The sequence below is a fragment of the Lottia gigantea genome (assembly GCF_000327385.1).
Source record: "Lottia gigantea unplaced genomic scaffold LOTGIsca_74, whole genome shotgun sequence".
Lineage (NCBI taxonomy): Eukaryota > Metazoa > Mollusca > Gastropoda > Lottiidae > Lottia > Lottia gigantea.
In genome coordinates, this window is record NW_008710478.1 from 514,397 (window position 1) to 533,308 (window position 18,912).

Sequence of the window (18,912 nt, forward strand, 5' to 3'; positions counted from 1 at the left end):
ATCAAAGTAATAATTCAGTCTGGTTATAGTGATAACAACTAGATCTATACTGATGAACTCAGCAGACATCTTGATGCAAAGTACAGAATGGCTAATGGTTCATATCTGACTGGAGATTTCTGATTCATTTTCATATCGCCTCTTATTTCTTTAATACTGGTGGATTCCTTTTGGTATTTCACTGACATAGTCTAGCTCTTTATAATAATGACTTATTTGAATTATGTTATCATGTACCATTTGAAGATTTTCCCTTTTTGATTACATTTTTATGCAATTTCATCATTCTGATTAAATTGGATTAACAATTTGCATTGATATTTGAAAATAATACATGATGATTTTAAGATGTAAATGACTAATTCTGGTGCAAACATTTTCAAAATTTTGTTAAAGATTTTTTACATTCAGTGAACATTACAAAAATATTCTTAATGGCCGGATTATTGTACATAACATTTCTATTGAATCAAAAAATGAAAAATTTAGCCGTGAATGGAAATTGACAAAACTATTCAATAAAATTCAAGGAAGTAAGTTTTTCAAAAGTTTTTTCAAGTAATTCTGATATAGTTAATATATAGATATATATTTAATACTTGTCATCATTTAATGAAACACACGTCCCAATTTCGGCAGAAAAAACAACAAATCTCAAGTTATTTTTAGCCAATCAAAATAAACTTCAGAAATAGCTTCAACACTATAATTTGCTGCGTGAAAGAAGATAAATGTTTGAACACCTGCGTAACCATCCAGAAATTCTCAAAACGTAATGTTGATCCTACGAAATTTTACGACAAAAACACCATAAAGCTTTCTACAGAACTTAAATTACTCTCGTTTCATTTCAAAAGATTCTTTTTATGTGTTGTAGCCAATGAAAACAAGTGTTATTTATCTTAATAGGCATCTCCACTGACATTTAAAAGACAAACTATCATTCATCATTCTTGTTAAAAACTCTCTGGTGCCAAGACCCCACAAAATCTGATCATTTTCACCAAAATATACAACATCAGACGAAACTTTCAAAGATTTTTTGTCGCGTCTGTTGAACGTAAGTGATTAATCGTTACATAGTGGTCTCCCCTTGTAAATTAAATAATCAATTACTGAACACCTGTCGTCTCTTACATCAGATGTTCTTAAAGAAAAGTTATCCAGTTTTTTATTTAATATCATAAGAGTGACCACCCTTGACAAGAAAATAAACAACCGAAGAGAGAATTGTAAAAAATATGACGTTGCCTTTCAACACAGTATCTCTTTCAAGGGAGAGAACTGCACCTGTTTCTAGGTCCTGAGTGGGAAAAGTGATAAGATAAAAAATTACATGAAATTCAAACGCTATTCACCTCATTTTTACATGATTTTATCTGCGTTACTATGTTTCCATGGTAACAAGGTGGAAATGAAAAATAATATAACAAATTTACGATTAATTTAGATAACCTGATAAAAATGGCAGATCAAAAAATAAATATCTTATTTTTGGAAAATTAGGGTTTTTTTAGCATTGAAAATTTATTTCAGATTATCAAATTTGTTTATCATCTGATTTTCTACATTTGAAATAGAAAAGAAAACAGAGTAGGCGTTTGGTTTTCCTTATCAAGATCATTAAACATGAAGGAAAACTGGCATATCATCATCCAAAACTAAATCCATGTTTGATCCATGTCAGAAAATCTGACAATATCCCTGAAGTATGCTTGAATTGAGTCAAACATCTATTCTTTAAGTGATTACAAACACAAGTCAATATCTAAGTGATGCTTTGAAGAAAAGTTATTATAAACAACTATTCAAGAGGATTTCTAAGGGTGTCTTGAATAAGAACAATGAGCACTTAATAATGTTTTTGTGTATTTTCTTATAGTTTTTTGTAATTATAATTAAGTAGGAGAAAGAGGTTTATACTATGAAATCTTTGTTATAGAGACAATTTCCTGGTTCTCTTATATTTAGAATGTATTGGCTTTGAGTAAATTTCATTGAGATGGGATGACGAACCTAAACATCAAATGAATATTATCAGCTATGATTAAGTCGAACAAATGGTGGTCGAGGGTTCTAATGGAGGTCAGTATGTAAAAGGTTTGGTGACCTGGAATAGGTCATCTTCACCCATTATTCCAGTCAACCAGATGTAAACGAGTAAGGAAAATCCAAAGATTCATGCCAAGAGGTTTGGCCAAAAACCAGCTGATGGACCTAAGTTGTTATACTTGTAAAATATGATTGTTTCTCTCTTCCACTTCTTTTATTGAATGATAAAGAGCTTACAAAGTCAACGGCTGCATGGCATCAGGTGTTCTAGTGAAAGAGTAAGTGTCCTGATATAATCATACACCATTGTGACTAAATAAGCACCCATATAGGTCAAATCTAAATACCATCAAAATTCAATCACTAATGCATCACATGATTTAAATTCCATTGAAAAATTCTAAGCATATCACTTCACTTCTGATGATAATAAAATCTCAGATGTTTTCAATTCCCAACTTGGCACGTCAGATATGTTTTCAAATGTTTTTATCCTGCGTTCAGAGAGTGCTCCATGAACTATTTAATATTTCAAATCATTAAATTAAATTATAGTCAATATATAGAATATTATTCAGTGCAGGAAATAGAATAATTGATTGATCAGTTTATGATTTTGTTTATCAATTTTACAGTGGATTTGGCAATTGGCCATTCCAAATAATTCAATTCAAAATTAAAGGTATTTACATTACAAAAATATATTTTTTCTTGAATAACAAGAAAAATCACATCAGAATATATTTGTCTGTGTAAAAGTTTTAGTATAGATATTGTGATGGTAGGAACAGAAGGACGCGATATTGAATTGTAATTAATATTTTTGGTAGAAATTTGAAACAAATCATAGACATATTTTGGTGAGTTTTTCCTTGCATTGAAAATGTTGACGATTATTTAACAACCCTTAGTGTTATATTTTCACAAGTAACTGCCACTATGCAGTAACATAAAACCTTTTTCAGGTAGTAGGAGGGTTTTAACTTTCATATATGATACACCTTAAATCAAAAGATATTGATCCTGAAGAACATTTGAGTCCTCAAAGAAAAGTTTGAAAGTAACCTAGACTGAGATTTTCATACATGCACATGCATTTTAATATATGACCTACCTGATTATAATGTTGATATGGTGGATACCACTCTTTTTCTCGTATTTGATACATTGACCAACGATCCATTATGATAATTTCACATCCAAATAAATACTGTAGACTTTATTTTCCAGTCAGTTTTTTATTCTTTCACTTTTTTTTTGCAGAAAAACTTTATCTCTACCCTCAAATAATGCAGAAAAAAAATCTTCCAATTATCTTTTAAAGATAAAACTGACTAAAAAATTGTTCAAATGACTGCGTATTTGTAATAAGTTTCAATCGACGATCAATTCATTTTTCTCCATTCAACACCTTTAGAAGTATCCTCCACTTATATTTTCAATATTCTACATCTCTAGTAATCTTTTCACCAGTTAATGAAATATCCCAATTCAAATATTCACAAAAACATCAAGACAATTTAAATATATACCACAGGTGCTAGTCATTCAGAATATACGTCAAGATGGCAGCTAGGTTCCACTATGATCTAAAAACCAGTATTTTAGTTGGCAGTGTTGAAACACTTAAATTCGAATTGTACTGTAGTTTTCAAATTTACTGTGTGATATAAAATTATATGGGTCTCTATTATAGCTTTCAGATACAAAAAATAACACAGAATTATTAAAAATGTTTCTCTGAAATTCCCAAAATAAAAATTAAAACAAATACATTATTAACACCATTTTCAAAAATATTCTCCGTAGTTGAATTTAGACACCATGAACTGCAAAATTAGTTACCAATTGTTCAGAAAATTTCATTGATATCTTATTTTTTTCCCATAAAAAAATCATTACAGTCCAAAATCACAGTTATGTCATGAATCTATTTTCTTTCATAAAATTGTTCACACTTCTACTTCCTTAAGGATATCCAGAGTTTTCAATTTGTCACACTTTGTAGCTAATTCAGATAAAAACTGTTAGAATATTCCACAGTTGTCTCTCAATATTTAGTGAGTTGCCTGTCAATGTACAGAAAAATCACATGAAAATATTTCATTCATATACTCTTCTATACAATACACTAGCTGTATTCACTTAGTAATTTCTCTACGTTTAGTTGAAAAGACTGTTAATTTAAAATATCATTCATTATCATTTCAAACATTACTAACTGTTGATAGCACGAAACATAATAACTGTCCATAATTAAAAAGACACTTTCATTCAACCATCATATATAATCAAATACTATGAGAGTTCACACATTGGCACCGATATCAGAGCTCTACCACTCTTTACAGGACAAAAAGCTTCAATATTCGAACATCTGCTTAAAAGAAATTCTATAAGTTCTCCTCCGACCATGTATAAGTATCATAGACACAGTAGTCCAAAATTAAAGCCATTCACAATCAGTACTACACTAAACAACTACAGATTCATTCTAACATAGGTAGACTTCTAGGCAATAAAATCCAAATCACAACCAAACTGATACCTATATAAAATTCCAATAACAGTTAGTAGAACCACTGTGACTACACACACACTATACTGGTACTGGTACCTTTAAATTCCAAGCAGTATAGAATGGTTACTCTGTATTCCAGCTTAAGTCAGAGAGAATTCTAGCAACACCCAATCTATCAGTCCACAAATAATGTTCCAGGCACTGCCGAACAGTAACATAATCCCAGCCAATGCTAGCAAGTTTCCTTTCCTTTCTTCTACATTAATCCACTATTTAAGATAATTTCAAACCCAAAAGGTACCTATATAAAACTTATAAATTAAATTCCATGTATAGAATAGTAACAATATTTCCACCTAGGTAAGGTAAGAGATCAGTTCTACTACTTCCTTTAAATTCTTCCACAGAGGAGTTTGGTATTCCAGTCAAGGTAAGTTAAGAGAAGATACTAGCAAGCCTCCATCTGTTAGTTAGTATCTACTAATAAATAAAATAACTGACTGATATCAAAGGGAAACATTAATATACTCTATAGTGTACATCTATGTATTTATATAGGTAGTGTAAAGACTGGTCCACTCTTCATACAAGCTGAAAACTGACTGTTTAAGTAAGCATTCTCACCCTTTCACAAGACCTACTAACCTACTAAAATATTAAATCCTGACACTGATATCAAGGGAAACATGTATTAAATGTTTTGTAAAGCTTGGTATTTCAAGCAAAATGACATAGCAGAGTTTACCATTCTGCTTTTAAACACCTGTAAGGGCTCATAAAGAGCTCAACTCAATGCAGTGAGCAATAAGTGAAATTTTTTCCTGGAAGTTGAAGTTGCTTCACGTTCAATTTCCAACTGATGAAAGTATTTAACATATACTGCCCGATTCATACAGGGCCTCAACTTACAACATAAAAAACTCAGAATTGACTCTTAGTTCAGTTATCAAGACATGCCACAACTGCAGGGGCATCATAAATTTGCACCTTCTAATTACAGGCCTGAATGCACATGCATGTTAAACAAAGCAAGCATGTTCTATTAATTAACACTGGTAATTAGAATAAAACTCGTCAAGAGATTACAGGTGAGGAGTGATTGGTAAATGAGTAGAACTAATTTCAGTACATTGGCATGCCTTCAGAACTCATAAACAAATCTATGAGAATTGTGTTTCTGAAATTTTGAAGGGAAAATGACAGGCCACATCATACAAAATTCCAAGAAACTTGTCCTTTTTTTTCTTTTTCTAACTGTCACCAGTTACATATTTAGAGAAAGGGGCATTTTGGCATTGAACCATAGCCCCCTCAAGCCTTCGAAGGATAAATTTTGGAGTGCTAAGTAAGCCCTCTTTAAGCTCAAAATTTCATTTCAGGCCATCTGAAATCCATAGATAGTTTTCCCGATAAAAACATAAATAAACAGCCCTGTTCCTAAATGGAGCTGAAGCAGTTCGGTTTTCCAGCTTGTGTACTTCAAGACCCTCACCAAATGTATGCATCTGAATTTCATAAACCACATACAACCAGATGCAAGTTGAAATCTGTTATAGAATACCATGAAATTTGGTTTCATCAAAACATAACGAGCATACACCACTCTCTACTGAATTGATACACTGTGTGAAAATGTGATACATTGTTGTGTTAACATCCCCTGGGGTGGAGAAACCTGATGCTAATTGGTGTACACAGATAGTTCTGGTGCATGCTGAGATCTTCAAAATAGATTATCTGTTTTTACTGACCACTACAGGATGAAATATTGAAATATCTATGGGAATATTCTGATTTTGTTGTGAATATGAGAAAAAATTCACAAATAGTGGCTGATTTTAAGCAAAAATTTGTTAATAACTATGCTGACTACCAAAGTATTGAGGAACTTCAGACACCCATGGGCTAGTAAATACAATCAACTTAACAACATAGAGCTATAGTCAGACATGACTGGTAAAAAAGTCAAATCAACAGTCTGGAGCTCTAGTCAAACATGACTGGTAAATACAAATTCAAATAACAATTTTATGCTGACACAATAAAAGTAAAAAAATAAAAAACAGACAACTATAATGTAATAATAAATACTTATAATAACATCATCATTTAAATAACATCAGAATAAATGAATAACTTTTAATAAATGACATTTATAAATATAGTTATGGCATCATTGTATCCAAGATGACTGTTTTATGGCTTGAAGATTCATTAAAAACTTTTAGCCAGTGTTTTTAAGGATTACACAACAAATCGGTTTGGCTTTAAGTTACACATCAACTCACTTCTAATAGCCAACTAGCCTAGTTAAAATGACTGAAAGCTACAAGTGAAATATTGTTTGTTTAATTTACTAAAACCTTTTGTTTAGTCAACATGAAAACATCTCAAGCCTACAAGGTTACACTTCCCCAACTTTGACATTTTGGTTAAAAGGTTTCTGTTTAGAGATGTTTTCTGTATCCAGCATGACCCCGAGTTCTATTTGTATAAGCATATAATTTGGGTCTATGTTTTAGAGATGTATTCTGTATCTAGCATGACCCCGAGTTCTATTTGTATAAGCATATAATTTGGGTCTATTTTTAGAGATGTATTCTGTATCTAGCACAACTCTAAGTAATATATGTAAAAGAATATATTTTGGGTCTATGTTTTAGAGATGTATTCTGTATCTAGCATGACCCCAAGTTCTATTTGTATAAGATTATATTTTAGTTAAAAGGTTTATGTTTTATTCTGTCTGATTTATCATCATAATGATGGTAATTTAAAATATTTTACCTCAATTCATGATAAAGATATCTTCAAAATAAACTGATATCTTACAGTTAGGTTGGTTCCTGGCCTATCTTATATCTGAGTATATCAAATGCCTCGGAGAGATGAAAACTATTATACCACTAGGTACCATGTATACCACATATTATAACAGGTGCCCCTTTAAAACACTCTTGATATTGCAGGCACTTTTTAGCATGAAATAAGCTTGGCCAAATTTTGGTTTCAGAATGGGCTCTTTACCATTGAAAATAATCAGCAATCTTAGCCTAATTCTGATGTTACTGTTACTTCAAGCTTCTAAGGCCAGTATCTGAACAAGAAGTAATAAACATGCATATTTTCTTATACTATAAAATTAAACAGAGAGCAAACCATAACATAACAATAGTAACTTTATCTTTGAAATATCAACAAACATAAACATACTTTCAGCATTAAAACTGAACTTTAAAAATACCAACTGGGCCATTACGCTAACAACAAGGACAAGACTATTATAGTTACTAATAGTAACCAAAATATCACCTAAATATCAAGAGTTTTTACTGCACATCTTGAGATTAAAGTCAAATTCATACAAAAGGCAGGTACATACTTCATCCTGACCTTTGAAATGTTATGAATTCTCCAGAAAAAATGAAAACAATTTGTATAAATGCAATTGTAAACAGTCTAAATTGTCACAGGTTTTCTCATTCCAAGTCAAAATTTAAATATTTTCTATTTTAATGAAAATTTCAATTATCACAGTTCAGTTTTTGGATCAAACAATCTCAGAGGTTTCATTATAACATAGTCAAATCTGAATATCGTGGAGCTCAATAGACAACCAGGTTTTTTGCAAATACACCCTAGTCAAGAGTCTGCAGAGCATTTAAAGTTTTGTGTATGATATCAAGCACAGAACACCTGGGGAGCGTTGGGTGGCTAAGTCTTCCTTCTTTTTAAAAATTATCATTAGGCTCTTCATTTATATACCTTACTTTTGAATCAAAATAGATTTCAGACTCCCCACATATTTATAAGCTTTGTAGTGCCTGACATAAATGAAAAAACAAAACAAGAGATATGCGAATTCCATGATACCAGGTGGACATATCTAGTCAGAGACAGACATCAGGTGTTCCTAAAAGACAAGATAGTCTGGTACAGTCACTAGAAAATAATAATCCCTTTAATTTATGAGTTTAAACCATATTTTAAATGTCTTCTAAGTATAATATATTTGTGATCATATTTTGATAATGATTTTAACAGAGCAGACAAGACTTTAAGAATCTGAAACACATGTGAAACCACCAAGTTGGGGCACCATCTGGTATCAACAAGGCATGACAAACAGCATGTTACTGTAAACATTTACAATTCAGATTATATTAACAGAATCTAATGTCTTCAAATGTCGCAATATTCATACATAATTAATTTTCAGAAATTTTTGAAAAAGTTTAGTCTGCAACACCCAAGACAACAAAAAGCAATAACAGTTTACTTTCAATGTAATATGCCCACAATTTCAACACAGCAACAATTTTCCAATCTATAAGAAACAACTTTGAAAACCTAAGAAATATACCGCAATGATCATCACTCAGAAACTCAGCACTTATGAATAAAACACAAAATTCTAGAAGACATCCTAAATGATCGTTTCCAATCACAAACAAAACAACTAACAATAAAAAATTGTTCCTGTAAAAATGAGCAATCTTGTGTATCCACAATTAGTCAAATTCTGTTAGTTTAACACTATTTAAATCCTGTGAAGATTCACAATAGTCACATTAGAAACTCTATAGTATAAAACCACCTCACTCCAAACAAAATTTGTAGCTAAACTCAGTCTATTTGATACAAAACCACTTTCCTTCAAGTTAACGAACCTTATGTTAATATATTGTAATGTCAGTACTTTCAATAATCAAAATATTAGAAAATAAAATAAAAACATGGAGATAAATTTAGACCGTGATTCATACACTAACAACAACTCAACTTTTTAAATCACTAACAAGATAACTTTTAGGCTGCTTACAATTGGTGAGTTCTGTCTGTACTAATACTTGCAGTCAATCAAATGAGACGGAATAAAACTGGTAATGTCACATACACATGTAACAGATTCTGAACCCTGTTCCAAATGAACTTCTGGTTGAGTCAAAGAATCTGAAATGAGAACTAGCTAACAGTTTTTTTTCCTTTATAAGGGATATAGGTCAGGATATAGGTCATTAGAATTAAGGTTTGGTAAATGTTGGTTTTTTAAGTAAGTCAGGATTCACAGAAGATAGACCCAAGAGATCTAGGCTTTTTGTTGAATTACAATTACATTGGTTTTCTCATCGTGTGTAATAATCAGATTTTACTATGCCAGTAGACCGAGGGTCAATAGAAGTAGCAGACCATTATCACATCATTGCTGTAGGTTAACAACCAGAAATATATACAAGTGGTTCTACAGATTACTAGACTAGAAAGATCAGATATATAATATACTAGATCTCATTTTACTGTCTGAAATAACCTAGTTTTCACGATTGAAAAACCAATATTATACAGGAAATTTCCATGCCTCTTGGACTGATGTTTTCATCTAAAATACCCAGTTACAGCAATTGAAAAACCAATATGGAGGAGGGGAAAATAACCCACTTTTTTACAATTGAAATATTATCTGAATGAACTCCATTTGATGATTGAATGATCAATATAAAGGTAGGTAATATCACCCAGTTAGAAATTGAAAAACAATCCTCTTTTATCCTCCTTGGACTTAATTTATCATCTGAAATAACCCAGTTCAACCAACACAATACAAAAAGGCAGACTCAATAAGTTTCCAATTTGTCCCTCTCACATATATTTTGAGCCTTGTCTGAACAATAGCGATTGTACCAAAGCAACATGCTACATGGGCAAATGAAACACTGTTACCAATTGGTAATAATGTCTCCCCAGGGTTTGAATTCTAAATAAAGGAAATAAATCAAGGAGTTACACTAGCTATTTATGTCATCATTTCAACACCTATCAGAAGCAGGACAACAAGTCAAAACAGACTGAATTTTCCCCAGCTTCAAAAATAAAGTAAGCTGCTCTAAAGACTGTTACCAAATGGTAATAATCCGTCCCCAGGGTGAAATCCAATATGGAGATACATGTCTCTAGGGTGGAATTCTACCAAGAGATAATATACAGGGGAGTGGTCTACTTGCTATGTATCCTATTGTTTCAACATGCATCCATAATGATTGACATGTGGAAGGTTGATAGTCTACAGATTTCATTTCGTAGGATTTCAACACTTCCTCTCTCAATATCAGGCACTGTGTAACTCATCTGAGCCACATTTGTGAATCGGGAGAACCAATGGCAGAGATTAGTAGTTGTCTTTGATAAGCATACAAGCATGAATCTTTTGAGAAGCAAATACACGAGCTATCAAAGTTGTGACAACTTGAAAGATTTTTGCGTCCTACTTTGCAGCACCTGGGCTAATAAGACATTTAAAAAACAAGGCAAATCTTGCCAGACTAGGAGACACCTGGTTGATGAATTTGAATGTGTTATCTCTATCTATGCCAGGATTGAAACAAGGCTACAGGTTTTATCTTCAGCAAGACAAACTGTTAGACAACACATATAGGTATGTACAGCAAAACTTTGTGTTTTAATCATGTTACAAGAAACCTGGTACATCTGGTATAAATTGACAATCTAGAAAACAGCTCTTGATTTTAAATCATTGACAGATATCAGACTTCTATTACCTGTTACTCTAATCAAAAATCTTACACATTACAACTCTTACAGATGTTGTGTTCGTTAAGTGTGTTATGATTTGTAATCACAAGATGTTTGATCAAAGAGATATGAACTATGTAATCACAAGTTGAACAACTGTTTCGAACATTCATCTGCCATGCTCAGAATAAGGCTGTCAGTAAGTTCTGCCATTTTAAATTTCAGTCTGAAACATATGAACAGTCTTAACCATTGACTGAAGATGTTTTCAATATGCTCATCTAGGAGAAAGTGTTCACTCCTTGGCCCATGCATTAAAATAAGGACCATTATTTTTTTATAAAACATATTTTGAAACAGGCTTTCGCATAAATCACCCCTCTCCAAATCTTTTCACAATAAAAGAAACACATCCCCTGTAAACCTGAATCCCCACTTATCAGTAGAAAGCACTCCTTCTAATGCACAAATCAAGTCCCAAAATGGCTTATAAAGTTATCTAAATAAGAATTGGTATATTTTGTATAATTACTTACAGTACATTTCTGCTTCATGTGAATAAATCTAAGAGATACGGCACAAGCCACAACAAACTGGTGTGAAACTTGAAGCCACCATGTTTATTTATTTATAGTTTAAGATAGCTATCTTCTAAATTTAACCAAACATCTTCATTTTCTTTCCAAATTCCATGAAGATTAAATAATTAGTATCAAGTTACGAATTTTGATGAGAATTTGGAATTTTTTCAAATTTTTCAAATTTTTTTCAGTTTTTCAAATATTGTAACAAGTGATTAAAAAACAGAGAGTATAAATTACTCTAAAGTTGGTGACTTTTCAAATTTTTTCGCCACTATACAGTATTTTTTTTCATCCCAGCATGCCTTTTTACGCTGATGTTTGGAATTCTTTGAATTATTTTCGACAGCCAGTAGTAAACTAAAGATTAGGCAAACCTGAGGAAGTATTAAAAAGATTTAACCTGGCATGTTGGAATTTTTACGAGAATCTTTTGTCAAATGTTTTTTAAGTAAATTTCATTAAATGGTAGTCATATTGTCGCAATGTTTGAAAATGAATTTAATTTGCAAATTTGAGCTTCTTCAGTAACATTTTTTAAATTCTGTTTAAAAATCAAACTTTGTTATAAACAATCATGAATGAGACTTAGTTTGAAAAATGCCCTGCACTCAAAGGCAAGCTAAAAAATCATACTTGGTTAAAAACAATCACAAATGGTTTGATGTATGCCCTGCACTCATCTGAAGATTTCAAAGGCAAGCTAAAAGTATATTGGACAGCTCGTAATTCTTCTTAACTAATTTTTCATCAGTAGAACTGAGATACAGCACAAGGCTTTCTACCTTAAAGAACTTTATCTTATTATGGCAATATTCAATGGTATAAAGTTGGAAAGCATAGTCCATTCAAGTTCATCATGATAGTTCGGTCAGAAAAAAATTGCTGACGCTACTGGAATCTGGAATTATCAAACTCTATGAGTTAAATATTATCATTAAAAATATTGAGTTATCATATCTCTAAATTGAAGATATTCCAAGGAATATAAATAAATATATATATATAGTTCAGAGTTAAAATATTCAATTATAGGGAACGATAAGAATAAAATACCCTTATCAAGGGGAGATAAGTTTTATCAACAGACCACAAATACATTAGTTCCTGATGATACTTTTTATGAATTATTTTAGTCTTATCTTATTCAAATATCTACTTTAATGAACCCAAAAGGTATTTTTTTGATGTTTACTTGGCTCAACTATTCATTGCTTTTTACCTCAAATCTGCTTATAATCATATAAGAGTTCTAGTCCTATTATCATTAAATATACACACCCAAAACTTTTTACAGTCAGGAAACTCTTATTTGTTTAAGCTACAAGCCAACAACATCAACAAGGCAGATATGAAATGAGTCTAAGAACCATCCCAAGTAAGTGCTAAACTCAATATTTTGAACTGTTTTTGGTATTAATATAGGAACTCTATTCAATTCTGATCTAATATATCATCATAGCCAACCAATGTTTGATTTGATGTTGTCAGCAGTTGCCTTCTCAAAGAGAATAGATAATTTGACAGTTGTAATTGTAGTAGTTTATATCAGGTTGTGAGTCTGCACTCTTGAATACAGTACACACTTTACACCAAACCAATATATCAGTCAGAATCATCTGTGTGATTTGTTGATAGCTTCCTAATTTCAAATTTTTAATAAAATAAAGTTATAACTGTGTTTTTATCAGAAATATTATCAAACCATCCCTGGAGTTCAACCATGATTAAACACAGCTTCTCAATGGTTGCAGTTTTAGATTCTTAAAATAGACTAGAATTGAGATGATCTGCTGAAAAACCAAGATATCTTTTGAGTTGAAACCAATGAAGATAAACCTATATCTCATCCTTTAACATAACTCAAAACCACAAATACTAAATAAATAACACATGTTTTGTTTTTTCAAATTAAAGAACTTTAAGCTTATAACTCCTGTGTCTGTGCTTTTGTAACTTTGTCATTTGTACAAAATTAAAATCTTTAGTATACTATAACATACTGGAGTAAAATCTAGATAAACCTTTATCTAACAATATCGCACACTGAAATTTAACAAAAATGTGTAAAAATGATATGAACAGATCGATACCAAATTTTGCAAAACAAATTGTCTTATGACAGTTCACAAGATAAGACCCCTTATTCTCGAAACGATCTTAGCGCTAGGACGGCCTAGGTTCTTATCTTCTAACATTGATTCTAGGATATCCTAGCGTTATGATAGTTTCAAAAATATGGTTCAGATTTGACATGTTTCAATAAATTGAAGTACTCCTTCAATATACACCAAAATATATTTGCTCAACTGTAAGTTTAGACAATTTAACTTGAGCCAAGACAACATATAACTATATACTTTTGATAATATCAATATCTCAATAAGTTATAAAATTTCTTGGAATAATGCTGAGGAATGAGGAAAATTTTGTAACAATGTACCCTATTCTCCTTTGACTGCATTTCAAGAATGAATGAATGGAGTTTAACGTCTTATCTTTCTGCAAGACATTGTAAATAGATCCTAAACAACAACTCTATAAACTGGTTCTTGAAGTATTATGATAAGTTATCTCTATATAAATATGTAAAGCTATATAATAATAGGGTTTTATATTAGTATAAGTGGTATATTATCTATATAGTAAGTGTTTGTGAATTATGCATGTAAACAATAGATGTTTAGTTAGATATTAAGCTGGTATATTTTTCGTATCATCTGAAATTTTGTCAAGGCAGCAGTATAAGCCTCTTTAACATGCCGGTCAGCAGCACATAGGACCACAGTTTATTGACCCATTTAAATAACTAAGAACTTTTTCCACTTCATTCCCCCCTCAAAGATAAAACATTTATAGGGACAGGTATGCCAATTTGGGGGGTTGATTTTAGTCTTGAATGTATGTAAATAGTCTTCAGAAGTACTAAAAATGTACGAACATCGCAAAATTCCTTTAAAAATACTTCAATCTAGGAATTTTACTCACTATTTCTATGTCTTTTCTATATATCACAGAGTATCTTAAATTAACACCGTCAGTTAACATTCAATTGCAGTTAATTCTGAACACACATGGATTTGAAGGCTAAAATTTTGACAGTGAGCTGTGAACACTATTACAGATTTGCTTAGCTAAAGAATTCCCGTTTCTGAGACTAACGAATGATTGGTAAGAAAAAATGGCCTGCCTGTCCCTTTAAAACTACTATCTGTTACATGCAATGAATCCCAGACTTCTCAATATATTTCCAGTTTGTAGAGAAGTGTAAGGTAGTATATCAGTTTGTAGAGAAGTGTAAGGTAGTATATCAGTTTGTAGAGAAGTGTAAGGTAGGATATCAGTTTGTAGAGAAGAGTAAGGTAGTATATCAGTTTGTAGAGAAGTGTAAGGTAGGATATCAGTTTGTAGAGAAGTGTAAAGTAGTATATCAGTTTGTAGAGAAGTGTAAGGTAGTATATCAATTTGTAGAGAAGTGTAAGGTAGGATATCAGTTTGTAGAGAAGTGTAAGGTAGTATATAAGTTTGTAGAGAAGAGTAAGGTAGGATATCAGTTTGTAGAGAAGTGTAAGGTAGGATATCAGTTTGTAGAGAAGAGTAAGGTAGTATATCAGTTTGTAGAGAAGTGTAAGGTAGGATATCAGTTTGTAGAGAAGAGTAAGGTAGTATATCAGTTTGTAGAGAAGTGTAAGGTAGGATATCAGTTTGTAGAGAAGTGTAAGGTAGGATATCAGTTTGTAGAGAAGTGTAAGGTAGGATATCAGTTTGTAGAGAAGTGTAAGGTAGTATATCAGTTTGTAGAGAAGTGTAAGGTAGTATATCAGTTTGTAGAGAAGTGTAAGGTAGTATATCAGTTTGTAGAGAAGTGTAAGGTAGTATATCAGTTTGTAGAGAAGTGTAAGGTAGTATATCAGTTTCAGGGTGGTATATATGTTTATGTATATATTATATTCAGTGATTATCACAGTAATCTTGTTTATTTTGAAACTTTAAGACCTTGAGAATGTAACGTTTTTAATTCATGAATTGCAAATTATGAGAATGAATGAATACGGCATTTGATAATGGATATATTATTGGTGAAATGGGCACACTTATTGAGAAATTGTGAAATATACATTTTTCTGAATGAAGTGATATGGGAGATAACTCCATTTACCTGGATTTTATTCGTGTTCAAATGTAAATGCTGTATATGTTTATAGAATTTATCTGCCGGCAGAATTATTATTTGTATATAAAATCTGTCATGACAGTGACAATAACTGAATGTTATGTTAATGTCTTCAGTCTAAATGTGTTCTGCTGGAACTGTTTGCCTATGCGTGATTTGAGAAATGAAAATATTAAATCATGTGTTTTAAAATCTATGGAACTATGTATATCATGAGAATTGTACCAGAATTGAAAAAGTTAAAATGTGTTTCTAAAATGTGATACAGAGATGTGTGTATATCATGAAAAATATCAAAAGTTTGTGTATATGTGTAATAAATATTGTAAATGTTAAAATGTGTTTCTAGAATATGATACAGATTATGTGAATATTATGCAAATATCAAAAGTTTGTGTATATATGTATTAAGATCTGAATTGTACTCACATTGGTGTTCAGCTGATTACTAAGAGTCAACACTTTATCTTGAGCACCATCAAGTTCACGTCGTAACTTTCGGATCTAAAAACAAAAAATACAAAAATCAATCTCTGCGTTCAGTTGAAAAGAAATTGATGATATATGATGAAAAGAAAATATATTTTAATCAAGTCATTGGTGCTGAGAGAGTTATTCTCAAGCAGGGGACCATTGATTTGTGCTCACTGTTTTCTAATTGAAGGTTCCCTGCTTGAGAACGACTCTATGTCACAGATGGACAAAGAATATAAACTTTTTATGCGTTGTCGTTTACAACCTTTAGAGATGGGGCTTCAAACAATTAGCAATTTCAAATTGAATCATGCATTACAGATTTTATTTGTTTAAAGATGGTTTTCCTTATTTTCTAGTGTCAAATTAAGCAAACCATTTGTTTAATTGGTGTTTCTAATGATTTATCATGTATTCTTTATCATATCATTATGTTCTTATTGCATATAATTAAGAGTTTTAACCAATCATTAATGTCTATGTATGTACAGTCTGGATGAACAAAAAATACTTTTTGACCTTTCTTGATCGGTTACTCATTGGAATTCTGCTGGTAATTCTCTTCTTATTTAGCTAATTATGAAATAATTATTGACATGTGAGTCAAACTGGTATTTTTCCAAGTCATTAGAACACCTCTACTTTCTATTCATATGAGTAGCATTTTCATTTTCATAAATGAAAATAAGGGAATCCATCTTTAATTTCATTTAAGTTTATTTCTTCTAATATATTAAATTTCAGAAGTTATTTACCTCATGTGAATATCGTTCTTCAGCCTACGAAATAAAAAATAATGAAAATGAAAAATATTTATAACTTGAAAAAAACTGAACGTGAATATGAATGAAGATGACAAAAAAAGAAGAATTCGGCAAATTACTTCTACACATGCGTGGAGCAGTAGTATCTACTTCTAAATACCAGTTCAGATTTATACTTGTAATTGTGATCTACATAGCTCTAATAAATTGACCTGTCAGAGGTGACATGATTGACAGATGTCAAGACCTATATGCACATGAGCAACTTTGAAAGCGGAATAGTGAAAAGAAATTTCTGCTTCTGACTTCTGACTGAAACACATGATGCCCAATAGGTAAGCAGAACAAAATCCGAATCAGTAACTATCCCATTATCGCTAAGTACTAAGCATTTTACTGGTTACACACAGTGACAGACCTCCATGAATACCACAAAATCATTTAACAGATCAAGCAAAGTCAGAATTACAAGATGTAAACTTACCGAGCTGTGGACAGATGATGCTGAGGATATCAATGACAGATTTGAACCATGAACTGGAAAACAGCACAATTTTTTTTTAAGGAGTTAAAGATATTATAAACTTAATGATGATTATTGATATAAGCTTTCAAAATAACCATTTTAAAAGAGGTTCAGATCTTTATTCCAGGAGACTTGTTCAGATTTTAAATCTCATTTCAAACTTTTTTATTTCTATATTACTCAATTCATACGTCTGCATTTTTAACCGAAAATATTCAACAATTGTTTTATAATAAATCTTTTTTATCAAAATTTCTCAAATACTAGAAAACAGGTGAAGTCAAACACTAAAAAACATTTTCACAATGTCTACATCAAACTATCAACATTAGTACAACTGCAATCAAAATATATTAGTTGTGGTCTGTAATAAGTAACTGTCATTTAAAGTTAGTTACTTCCCCTAGGCTTAGTGTTATCCTTTGGATTATGAAATATGAATTGTTTGGTTGTGCTCAGTTCAACTGTTCTAAACAAGTTCTTTCTGTCCGAAACCTTGCCTCAATCTAACAGTATGAACTGGATATGTCACATTCAAAATTTGCCCTTCTATTACTTCCTCCTCCATTTTGAATTCTGTCTACCTACTATTTTTTGGCACAAGTAAAACAAATTCTGAACTCTGCTTCAACTTGTTTTATTGAACATTTGGTTGATTCTATGAATCCCAGATATGCAGAACTCACAAATCAAGTGCACCCATTACTATGCTGAGGTGAAATGCATGAGGCCTACAGCACAACCTTAATTTGAATATGATGATGGACAATTCAAAAAAAAGAGAGTGTCATGTCAAAATTTGGAAAATAGTGTAATCCAATTCCCTTAATCTTTAGCAACTTTCGGCTACAGGTATCCAGGAAAATCACAGTTAAAGTAAACCCAACAAAAAATAAAAAATTTGCCATCTTCGAAGAATCTTCAGACATAAGGAACTCACCTGATGAATAAGCATAATCGCTAAGATAAGCGTAATCAATCGTCGACGATTTCGTCAGGCCTGTCAACAAACAAACAAACACATAGGTTAGTAAAATAATACACAAAACACAGCAAAATATTAATCAAAATGGCCGACATCAATTCGTCTCTTACCCTTCTCGTTGTGTCAGGTCAGAAAGATTGAAAGAAATCTAAGCTACGATTCTCAACTACCTAAATCAAATGCTCAAAATCCAAAAACTTTAAATATTTGCAAATTTTCTCCTGTTTTGAAATTTGAGAGTAAGGTTTTCAGAAATACTGAATAAAATCAAGTAATTTATCGGGTTTGTTTTCGGATTTCAAAA

General features: G+C 31.4%; 1 protein-coding gene across 1 annotated transcript in view; it reads right to left on the minus strand.

The window, feature by feature from the left end:
* Positions 1-17,635, minus strand: part of LOTGIDRAFT_131500 (hypothetical protein) — a gene marked incomplete at both ends in the record, with an annotated part of 67,561 nt that extends 49,926 nt beyond the window's left edge. The window contains 3 exons of the mRNA XM_009066213.1: positions 16,289-16,363; positions 17,089-17,112; positions 17,582-17,635. Of these exons, the coding sequence (XP_009064461.1) occupies positions 16,289-16,363; positions 17,089-17,112; positions 17,582-17,635 (153 nt within the window). The remainder of the gene's footprint in view (positions 1-16,288; positions 16,364-17,088; positions 17,113-17,581) is intronic.
* Between the last annotated feature and the right edge of the window lie 1,277 nt (positions 17,636-18,912).